This window comes from Mustela erminea, chromosome 9 (assembly GCF_009829155.1).
Source record: "Mustela erminea isolate mMusErm1 chromosome 9, mMusErm1.Pri, whole genome shotgun sequence".
Taxonomy (NCBI): Eukaryota; Metazoa; Chordata; class Mammalia; order Carnivora; family Mustelidae; genus Mustela; species Mustela erminea.
The window spans coordinates 69,613,782-69,625,004 of NC_045622.1; the positions used below are offsets into that span (position 1 = coordinate 69,613,782).

Consider the following 11,223-nt stretch of genomic DNA (forward strand, 5'->3'; position numbering starts at 1 on the left):
ATAATAAGCTTCAGCAAATTGTCATGAAGAAATGTGGGCCCTATGTGATATCAGGAGGCATTTTTTTTTGGAAGCTGGATTTTGATGGAAATCTGAATTTTAATGGAAGTCTTCCAATTTTCATAATAGCAAAATTTTTTAAAAATGTTTAGACAGTGTGTGGAGCAACAAAGCAACGTAAAATATATCCGTGGGCCATGTCTGGTTCAAGTTCCAATCTGGCAGGTGCCACTGGGAGTAGGGAAGGGGATGTGGGCTGGGGTCGGTAGGAAACACCTCTCCTAGGAGAAGGACTTTTACTACAACCTGCAAGATGGGAATTACTTAAATGGAGTATGAGAGGGAAAAGGACATCCATGCAGAAAAATTAGGTGCCAAAGGCACAGAGGTGGGAATCAATGTGGAGATGGGCTTATGGGGCAATCAGAAGACAGATCTGGATTCAGGGGAGGGCGGTAAGTCCTTTCAGCTGACCCAGTTCAGGTGTACAGCTCTTAATCCAGTTACCTTCCCTCCTCCTGGGCTTGAATTCCCTCTAAAACATTTGCTCTTTTGGTTATCCAGCCCAGGTTCGGGTCACCTCCCCTGGTGCCCCATCCCCTCTGGATCGATCTCAGGTGCAGCTGAATCAGAGATGGAGGAGGCTTGGAGAATAACCAGATTACCTGAGTTCTGATACCAGCTCCCCAGCTACTCCAGGTGTGACCCTGGAGAAGAGACTTCCCTTCTCTCTGGGCCTCACAGTGAATTATACTAGTATCTAGTTCATGGGGCTACTGGGAGGTTTTAGGGGATCATGCATTTATTGTGTATTCAATATAGTATCATGCATATAATAGAAGCTCAGGAATCACATTTTAAAAATGAAAAGGGATATCTTCCCTTGTCCCTTCCAAGTATAGTGACTTAGTACATGGAGTCAGAGATATCCTCAGGGCAGAAGGAGGAGAAGCGATGGCCTCATCCAGCTTCCTTCCCGGGGTGGAGACCCCCTAAGTCTCCAGCTCTTGCAGCCTTCTACCCAGCTGGCTCCCGGGGGAAGGCTCCCTGCTGGGGCAGGTGCCACCTGTTCTTTGCCTCCTACCCAGGGGTCCAGCTAATCATGGGCATGCTGTCCGAGAAGCCAAGGTCTGGAACGCCTGCCGAGGTGGCGGCTTGCGAGCGAGTCCAGCAGAAGGCTGCGGTGACCCTGGCCCGTCTCAGCCGAGACCCAGAAGTGGCCCAGGAGGCTGTGCGGCTGAGCTGTAAGTGGTGTTGTCTGTGGCAGGAGTGGGGGGAGGGCGGGTGTGGGGAGGGGAGCAGCCCCGGTTTCATGGCAGCCGCAGATGACTCGGAGTCAAGCCTGGCAGAGGTGAGCCGTACTCTCCCAGGGCCAGAAAACGCTGGAAAGGGGACCCATGTGCAGTCTCTTGTCTAGCTTGTAAGCTGGGGCCAAACCTAGAGAGGAGAAGGGCCCAGAGAGGCTGAAGTCGGATGGAACCATGACTCCCCTGCAGACTTCCCATTTTGAACCCCGTTCCTTCATTCACTTGTTCCATTCCATCCTTTACTCCCACACTCGATTATCCGCTTCCTGTCGTGTCTCCTTACCTGCTCATTTGTTGATTCACTCATGACCTCATCCTTTTGTTCATTCATTAACTCATTCGTTGCTTCTTTTACTCACTTTTCGCTCATTTATTAATTAATTCACCCGTTAAATCACTCATGCATTCAGTTCATCACATTTACTCAGTGGAGGGGGTCAGAGCACCCACTGCCTGCGCGACTCCGTCCTGGCCCCTGCAACTGTCACCCTGATGGTAACATTGTCCTGACCACTGGGGCTTACAGCCTCACGGGGTGGCAGATGTGGGAAGGAAAACGTGCGCTTGAAGACCACAGAGCGATGTTCAGAGCATGCCCAAGTCTCAGCGCAGAGGGGAGGTAGCTCACATTTATCCGGGTGGGTCAAGGAATGTTCTAGCAAGGAGGTGAGGCCTCAGCCACGGTTTGAGGCCTTACTGCAGTGTGGTGGTTGAGAAAGGATGCCCCAGGTAGGGGCACGGGGACAGGCATGGCCTTGCTGCCCATCATGCAGGTCCCTGGCAAAGGACATGAGGTGGCCCAGGCTTCCGGCTCCAGAAAGACTTTCTGGAAGGTAAACATACAAAATGTGTCTCTACACCTTTTTAATTAATATCTCATGAGTTGACTTTTTGTTTTGTTTTTGCTTTTTGAAGTTTGTAGAAAGTCCCCTTATATTGAAAAGCACAGGCCTTTATTTACATTTCTTCTCTAAGGGCCTCCTCACTCTAAAGTTTTCTGTCGTCTTAGCAGTAACGTATTTTCTGACTGAGGTAGACATTTGGGGGAAAGCAGTATTGGGCAGTCCTGCTGATAATGACGTAAACATCTGATAGAGTTCCGGCAAAATCAGAAATACCCACACAGGAAGTTCTCTCCCCGAGGTCCCCCATACACCCTGTTGCAGTCTTCCTGAGCTCAGTGCGGGCCCTGACCGGGGTCCCCTCCTACCCGAGGGAGCAGGAGGTTTCCACCACAAGCTCCTCCAGGGTGGTTCAGCTCCCATTCCCCAGCTGGTTGGTGAGCTGGTGGGGCCCAGGAGTCACCTCCCTCTACAGCGCCCCACGTAGAAGGCGTGAGGGAGAGGGAGCACCTCTGGGTCAGACCTGGCCGGGTCCGTCCCCTTCCTGGGCATGACGTTCATGTGTGTCTCACGCAGGTATGTCCCGCCTCATCGAGCTCTGCAGGTCGCCCTCCGAGAGGAACAGCAGTGATGCTGTGCTCGTGGCCTGTCTGGTGAGTTCTCCAAGGTCCCCTGGCTTCCTCCCCAGGCTTTCGGGACTGCAGGCCAGGGCCAGGAGAGCAGCTGAGGCCTCAGTTGCCCTGCATAAGCCATAGACTACTCTGCAGTCAATTTTTCTCTTCAAAATGGTGATAAGGGTGTTTCACTCATTCACGAAACTGTGAAAAGAAGAGGGGCACCTGGGTGGCTCTGTCAGTAGGGCATCTGACTCTTGGTTTCAGCTCAGGTCGTGATCTTAGGGTCTTGGGATCCAGCTTGCATCAGGCTCCCTGCTCAGTGGGGAGTCCACTTGTCTTCCTTTCCCTCTGCCCCTCCCCCCAGCTCATGCACACTCTCTCTCTCTCTCTCTCAAATAAATAAATCTTAAAAACAACTGTGAAGAAAATGATATGGGGTAATACATATGGGAACCCTCCCTCCGACCTGTGCTTTTAGGAACCATGAACCTTTGAGGTTCTGAGGAGTCTTAAGAGCACATGGAGAACAGGGTGTCTGGCGGGTGGAATGCTGGAAGCTGGCAGTGACACCATGATGCTTGCAGCAACAGGAGCTAGGGTGTGGAGGTCTCCTGCCTATTCTAAAGGGGACACTGGGAGAAAAGCCTTCCATCCCCTTGGACAGAGCCCCTTTACTGGAGCCCTTTCAGTTCTGTAGCTCCCCCCTCCTTTGTAGAATAGGACTGGAGGCAGTAGGACAAGACAAAGAGTGTTATTCACCGGGATCTTCAACCTGAACCAGACAAATGCATCTCACAAGGTCCCCACCCAACTTCTCCTTGCTGCTTGAGGCCACCATGAACGAATCCCCTGTACCAGCTGGGGGTGCATGTTTTGTCTCTCTTCATTCCTCCATGCAGGAGCTATCCTAAATCCCAAAATAGAACAGCCTCCAGTTGGAAGCATGAGGGGGCAGGGAAGCCAATGTATAAACAGGTCATTTGGCTTTCAGAAGGGAGTGCCAGATTCTTGGTTGGTCCTCAAAGAACATGGGGTAAGTGATAGATCTGGAGGGTCTTTGAGCTGGGTCACAGTAAAGCCTGCTCTGCATCCCATTATTTTCTATACTAAGCTCATCTCATTTTTAGGAGCTCCTGATAGACGTTGTATGTTGTGAAGACAGGAGGGCATTGCAGTAAGACACACCTGTCTTGGTTTTGCCATTAATGAGCTGTGTGACATTGAGTAGGACACTAAACGCTTGTAAATCTTATTCAGTACATATTTACTGAGTGATTCTGTGTGCCAGGCACACTTCTAAGCTATGGGGATACAGCTTTGGAGGGAAGAAAAGACAAACATCTCTGTTCTCATAAGGTTTTGATTCTGGTTCATGGAGAACCTTAACTGTTTTGTGCCTTTGGTGATCTGGTAGAGCTTCTAGATCCCTTCTAAGAATAATTTTTAAATGCATAAACCAAAATATATAGGATTAAGGAGACTAATTCTATTAAAATAATCATTAGAGTATTTATAGGTAATATATTAATATATGTACTTTTAATGAACACATTCAATAAGAGAAAGCATGGGTCTAATGAGGATTATAATCTTGACTAGCAGTAAGCATAAATGGTATCTGACAGTACCTTCGACAAGAGTTACTCTGTGACTTTTATTGGCTCATGAGTCGCAGGAATTGTTGAGACTTCGCAGTCTAGCAGCACTGGCAACTGAAGGAGATGCTAATTTTCTGTTGGAGGTTAGTAGGTGGAGCGATGTAATTTTTCCCTCTAAGTTCACAGAACTTCTTAATTCTGTCTGGCTTAGGGAGTCAAGTGGAGAGAGTTAATGGGGGGCAAACACAATCATTGGCCCCAACTGCCATTATCTCCACAACTCAGGGGGCCCACAGTGCCCAGCACTATGAGGCCCCGAGGCAATAGTGGGGAGCCATAAGTCTCCAAGCAGTATGTGGGCCTGTCACAGTTCCTTGTCCATCGCCATACTTAGTTTGAAGTAAAACATGCAGAAGGGCTTGGCCACCATCTTTAATCACTCGAAGGTCTTCCTGGTGGAAAGGGGATTACATTTCTCCTGGAGGGTGGGTCATGGGATGCTGAAGAGAGCTTCTCCCTTCCTAATCCACCCTCCATGTGGCTTCTGGGCTAACCCTAATTTTACAATTATGACACTTCTGTCACGGAAGTGGGCCCTTCCATGGTTCCCCTTATTGATGGCCTACCGTCTCCAGCCCTACACAGGCTGGCTGGAGCACACCGCCGGAGTCAGAAAGCCTCCCACTGCCTCCTGGCCCTGTCCCGCTTGGCCAGGCCAGAGTGCTGAGAGCCACCCTGACATTGCCCTGGCCCCTGTCCTCGGCAGATGCCCTTTCTCTCCCTCTGCCAGCAGCCCCTTCAAGGTTTAGACGAGACTTCCTCTAGTCTGTGAAGTGTCCCAGGAACCATCTGTGGCTCAGAGGCAGGGAACACACAGTGTGCACCCGGGCCTACAGGCTGGGATTTTGTTTTCTTTAGTAGGAGGCAGGTTATGTGATCCAGGGTACCAGGTGTTAGAAAGGGAGGCTCTTGGAATCCAAACCTAGGCCTGCCTGATGCCGAAGGGCTTGACATTGTGGCCAGACCTTGTTTTCAGCCATGTTTTCTCCCCCATGTCTTATGGCCCTGGTCTTGCTACCTCAGCGCCTGGTGGGTTTTTGTGTTTCTCCCCAACTAGTCAGGAACCTCCTTAGGGCTGGGGCCCTCTTCCGGCTCTTGGTGTCTCCATAGAACCTTGGGTTTGGGGACTGTTTCTTGCCTGGCCAAGGGCTGTTTAGACTTGTCTTCCCATCCCAGGCCCCAGAATGGGCAGGTGTTGCTGATTGGGCTCCTAAAAGGGGCTCCACATTTGAGTGTGGGCCCCTGGCTGCTGCTGCGATGGGGGCAACTGGGTGGCTGGGCTGGCAGATGGAGTCGGAGGCTACCTCTCCTGCCTTCCCCATGGCCTTCTCCCAGGCTTCAACTGCTCTCTTCAGGTGGAAGGAGGACATTTCAATTATTGTCTCCCACATCTGGGAAAGTGGCAGTGCAGATTGCCTCTCGCAAACAGAATTGATTTTTCCTTAATGAGGCGGCTGTCAGTGGGCTGCTGGGCTTGGGTGTTTTCAGACTGTCTGGGAAGGAGATCCTGGGATGACTGGCTGTTAACCCTCCGAGGGAAGCAGGGGCCCAGAGACAGTCTTCAGAAGGGGGATGGGTCCTTTGAGCTCTGGGATGCTGAGGAGGGGGTGCTTTGAGTTGGTTTGGGTTCCCGTAGCACAGGCTTCCTGGGGACCCTGGGGAGATGAGGGTGTCTGTTTGCCTTTGTGCTTTTTCAGGTCTGTTTCTAGTTCATTCCCTTTCCCTCCCCCTCTTCTCCCCTTTTTTATCACCTCTTCTCTCTCTCTACCCCCATCTCTTGCTCTCTCACCCTAAAAAAAGAGAACTACAAGCCAGGGAGTGCCTGGGTGGCTCAGTCGGTTCAACGTTCAACTCTTGATTTCAGCTCAGGTCGTGATCTCAGGGTTATGAGATTGAGCCCTGCTCTGGGCTCCAGGCTCAGCCAGGAGGCTACTGGAACTTCTTTCTCTCTGCCCCTTCCCCCACTCTCTCTCCTTCTCTCCTTCCCTCCCCCCGTTTTTCTCTCTCTCCCCCTCCCTCTCTATCTCCCTCTCACCTGCCCCCTTTCTCTCTCATTTTATTTTTTCTTTTTCTCTCCTCTAGAGCTTGCCTCTCTCAAAGGTTTTCCTCTCTCCTTCTTTCCCTTTACTCCTTCTTGGATCCCCTCCACCCTCTCCCTGCTTCCCACTCCCTCCCTTTCCTCCCATTCTGGCTCCTCACCTGCTCCTACCTCCGTCCCGTTAGCTCCCCATCCCCAGGACACTCATTTTATTTTTGTCACCATTTCTCTCTCTCTTTCCATCTCCCTCTCATGCCTGATCTCTTTTCTTTCACCAGTTCATCTCTGCCTCTTTGTTTTGACTTTTCTTCCGTGTTCCATTTCTCTGTTGTCTCTTTTTCTCTGTCTATTTTCTTCTTCTAATTCATTCTCTTTCCTCATGAGTTTATTTTCTCCCCATTTCTTTTTCTTGGTCCCTCCCTTTTGCTTTATTTTCCTCCCGATGATGTAAAATACCTCAGTGGCCTCAGAGCCTCCTCTACTGAAGATCTCAGGTTCCATTTTTTTTCTGTGACAAGCCAAGGGTTATAGAGTTATTTCTCCTGGTTGGAGCCAAGAGGAATCAGGAAATGCCACGGAGTTCAGCCTCCATAACTCTTAGGGGAACTCCTACCCCAGGAGAGGCAGGACACACTAGAAAGGGATAGTCTCCTGGAGTCCACTTCTTGCCACTGGTGTTTCAGACCCTGCTTACGTGCATAGAGACATAGGTCCCCTCTCCTTGATTTACCTTGGACATGGTGGCATCTGTTTGTCTGACAACCAACTTAAGCCTTCTTTTCTTTTTACCAACTTGGTAATTTCTCAGCAATAGGTGTAGGTAATGGGCCTCTGCCTGCCTTGTGCTCAATATAACCCCTTGTCCTGGGCTCGTACTAGTCTTTCTGTGTGGATGAGTATGAGGGCCTTGGAGTGGGACTGCTGTGGGATCTCAGGAAGGCCGTTTTCCCTTACAGAGCCTTTATCTCCTCATTTCCAAACCGAAGATCATGATACTTACCTTGTAGTAACCTATAGGGATTAAATGAAATACTATGTGTAGATACTGAGTAGTGTTGGTATTCTTCTTCTTCTTCTTCTTCTTCTTCTTCTTTTTTTTTGCTGCTTCTGCCATTCCAGATATCCCCCTCTCTTTGTTTCCCAGGTTGGGGGGGGGGGGCGGTGAAGGTGGGGGGTGGGGTGCTTAATCTCCCGCCTTGCTCTCTGCTGTGTACAGGTCCAAGAAGAGGGAAGGAGTGAAAATTCACTGAGCACTTAGCAGGCACTGTCTCAGGTGACTGATAGGCGCAGAGCCCACATGGAGTTTCAGGCTGCTCTAGCAATAGAACTCCGTTTAAAACATTTCGTTTGTTCTTTTTTTTTCCCCCCCTAACAGACATTTATTGGGCCCTATGCCAACCCCTGTCTTACCTGCTATAGATGCAGAGAAAAATAAAACAGTCTCTCCCTCTGAGGAGCTCGGAGTCTAGTGTGGCAGACAAACCCCTCAAAACCAGTTGCAGTCGAGGGTGAGAAGTTTGAGATCCACCCAGGGACCCAGGCTGCAGAGGGGAGGGAGGGACTGTCTCTGCTTCAAGGAATCGGGGAAGGCTTCCCAGAGGAGATGACGGTGGACCAGGCCCACAGGATAAATGTATCCGCTGGCTCAGAAAAAGTGGGGAGGAATTTTGCGTCATGGAGAAGAGCTGAGCGGGGGTGCGGGGACCTAAAACAGGATAGAGCTCTCAAGGAAGAGTGAAATGCCCAGCGCAGGGGGACCTGGCCAGTGGCGTCATCCATCCGTACCTCTCTTCCCAGCTCAGAACCTCCGTCTCCTTCAGTTTTATGACCTCCCTTCCTCTCTTTTCCCTCTTTCCCATCCCTTAATGCTTTGTCAGAACCTTGCTGAATGTATGGATCAATAAATAGCCCTTGCTATACTCTAGGGATCCAGAAACAAGGATATCGTTCCGCTCATGCTCCTGTTAGTAACGGTCCTGGCATGAACAAATCTTGAACGTAAATATGTCAGCAAGTGGACCAGATTTTTTTTAATGACAGATGTTCAGAACGACCAAGTTCCTAAGCTGATTGAAAAACCCAAACGGCAGAACCATTATTAAGACCACGAAAGCGGTCGGATGACACCCACCATAATGATCAAGGTACACATGACACCAGATGGCCAAAAGGACCACATCACAACGGTGTCAGCTGACCGAAGTGATGATTGACTCAAAATGACTGCTACAGGAGCCACTTCCTGGAATGCACTTCGCGGGGCAGTGGAGGGGGACGCGTGCACCTGAGCAGAGCCTGGTCTGACCTGTGTCACCTCTTCTGTTTCCCGCTAGGCTGCGCTGCGGAGACTGGCCGGGATCTGCCCTGAAGGCCTGCAGGACTCTGACTTCCAGCAGCTGGTCCAGCCCCGGCTTGTGGACTCCTTCTTACTCTGTAGCAACATGGAGGAGAGTTTTGTGTAGTGAGTGCGGGAGAGGAAAGGCATTGGGCCCCATTCTCATGCCCTCTCTGAGTATGTACCCATGAACACACCTGAGTACACACCAGCTCCCTCACCTCCTTATTTATACTTAATTTATTTTTTACAGGAAATGGACAGAGGGCTAAATAGTCTAGCAACAGCATCAGGCAGTCTGTGGGCCTGGGAGTCTTTTGTATTTTTATCTTTGACTTCTGTGACTTTTCAGTTACCGATGTTGAAAGGCACAGTGCCTAACATGACCTATTATCATGGGCGATTTCCCTTCACCTTGCTTTTTCTACTCTCACTATATAATCTTGCTTCATTTTTTCCCCTTTTGGAACCAAAGTATGTTTACTGCCCAGTAGCCTCTGACTTTTTTTTTTTTTTTAAACATGTCTTGTTCTTTTCTAAAAGATTTTAAATAAATTTCATAGCTGGACAGAATATACTGGAAGGAAGATTCTATTCTTTACCAAATGAAATCATACAGAATGTGTCTTGTATTTTCAGGTTATATTACATCTTAGACCAAATTCTTCAATTATAAGGTTTCATGTCCCCAAATCCTTTCCAACTATTAAAACCCTGTAGAGAGTTGTATTGCTTTCATAAGTGCACGAATGGGTCAAGTTCTGAAGGATTTAGTGAGAAATCAAAGAGATTTCCGAAGTCTCCAGAACCTCAGTTTCCCTAGACTTTTCTGCTCTTGTGTAACTTCCTGGCAGCTGGGATCCTCAGTAAATGATATCTTTTCAAAAGTGTACTTGAATGTAGTAGTGTGTCAGAGCTGGTTCTTGCCAACTTGCAAGGGACAACCGTGAGAATTTCTCTCCAATTCTGCATTCAGTGATCTCATTTTGGTAGCTTGAAATTGGCAATGGTGGGAGTATTTACATCTCAGAAATTAGATGATGTTATAACTCAGAGCTTTTTTTTTTTTTTTCCAGAGAGCTGGTTTGCCAACATCATTGCTTGAAAATATAAAAAAAACAAAACTATAAATCCTTCTGAAAGGCTTCTTATTATCATATTGTTATATGATTTTACACGATTCAAGAAACATGTCTCAAACTCCTATTACTAGTCTAAATGAGTTAACGTCATGTATCCTGTCCTGAGCTGTGCATTTCATATGCATGATCTCATTTATTTCTGATAATAATCACATGAGATGTCACTGTATTATTAAATCCTTTTGCCCAAGATCACTAACTAGTAAGTGGTGCTAGGATCTGAACCAGCAATATCTATTCCTGGAACCTTTGCTCTGAAGTCCTATGCTATAGAGAAAGGTGATATCAGGGTCCTTCCACCTAAAATGATGACAAAGATAACAGTGATAATCACTACAATAACAAACTTCTTGTACAATATTTGCCATGTGCCAAGCCTTTGTTTTATATATTTATATATTGCATATATAATATATGTTTATATATTCTTATGAGTATACATTAATATTTATTACTATATATTATTTATTAAGTCTTTATGCAACTCTGCGAGGTAGCTACGATGCCCACTTTACAGATGAGTAAACAGAGGAAACTCATTATTTTCACATGAGACAATGGAGCTGAAGTAGCAAGGAAATGGCAGTCCCTGGATTCAAGTCAAGGTCTTCTGAGTGCTTGTACCAAGCTTCTACTTTTAGGAATAAGATTTTTGATATATCTCACTGAGTTATGCAAATTATCTAAATGTTGACACCATTCCCTGTATGGCAGCAAGTTTATTAAGATCACTTCTGAGCTCATCAACGGCTTGAGAGCTCAAATTTTAGCATTGGCTGCAAACACCATCAGCTGTTTTATTTGGGGCAACAAGCTCACTTTGTTTTTGTGACAATGGCTGCCAAATACTTCTTCAGTCTCAGCAACCATAGTTTTTCTGTCACTTATTCTCTCAAGTAAAAACAGTATTCCATGGGAGGCAAGGAGTTCCCTTTGCGATCCAGACAATCATACAAGTGCTTTTCTCTTGAAACTGACACCCATCCTAGTCTGGCACACTACAGAGGTGCCTGAAGTGTAATTCTCCTGTTAGCACCCTGAAGATAGAAAAAAGTTGTCTACTAAAGGGTCAGTACTTAATGGTGTTCATGATTTGTGCTGTTTCATCCAGATCTTTCTAAGTGAAATTGGTAGTTGACAAAAGTACTTTAAGCGCGGCAGTAAAGCACACAATGAGGGTAAGAACAGTGTGGTACTGCTACCTCAATCAGATCATGGTATGATTTTACTTACCATTGGTTTCGCACGACTAGTACAAATATCAACAAGTGACAGAAGGTAAAT

At 47.7% G+C, this 11,223-nt stretch overlaps 1 protein-coding gene across 6 annotated transcripts in view; it reads left to right on the forward strand.

Moving 5' to 3' along the window:
- The window catches only part of INSC (INSC spindle orientation adaptor protein), a 120,687-nt gene extending 110,782 nt beyond the window's left edge, over window positions 1-9,905 (forward strand). For 2 of the 6 annotated variants that reach the window (XM_032359203.1, XM_032359204.1), the window contains 3 exons: window positions 1,089-1,244; window positions 2,726-2,802; window positions 8,796-9,708. In XM_032359203.1, the coding sequence (XP_032215094.1) occupies window positions 1,089-1,244; window positions 2,726-2,802; window positions 8,796-8,924 (362 nt within the window). In that variant the 3' untranslated portion in view covers window positions 8,925-9,708. Of the gene's footprint in view, window positions 1-1,088; window positions 1,245-2,725; window positions 2,803-8,795; window positions 9,710-9,873 lie in introns of those variants that run through there. The other 4 variants (XM_032359202.1, XM_032359206.1, XM_032359201.1 and 1 more) reach the window with 3 other exon arrangements.
- Window positions 9,906-11,223: the final 1,318 nt, after the last annotated feature.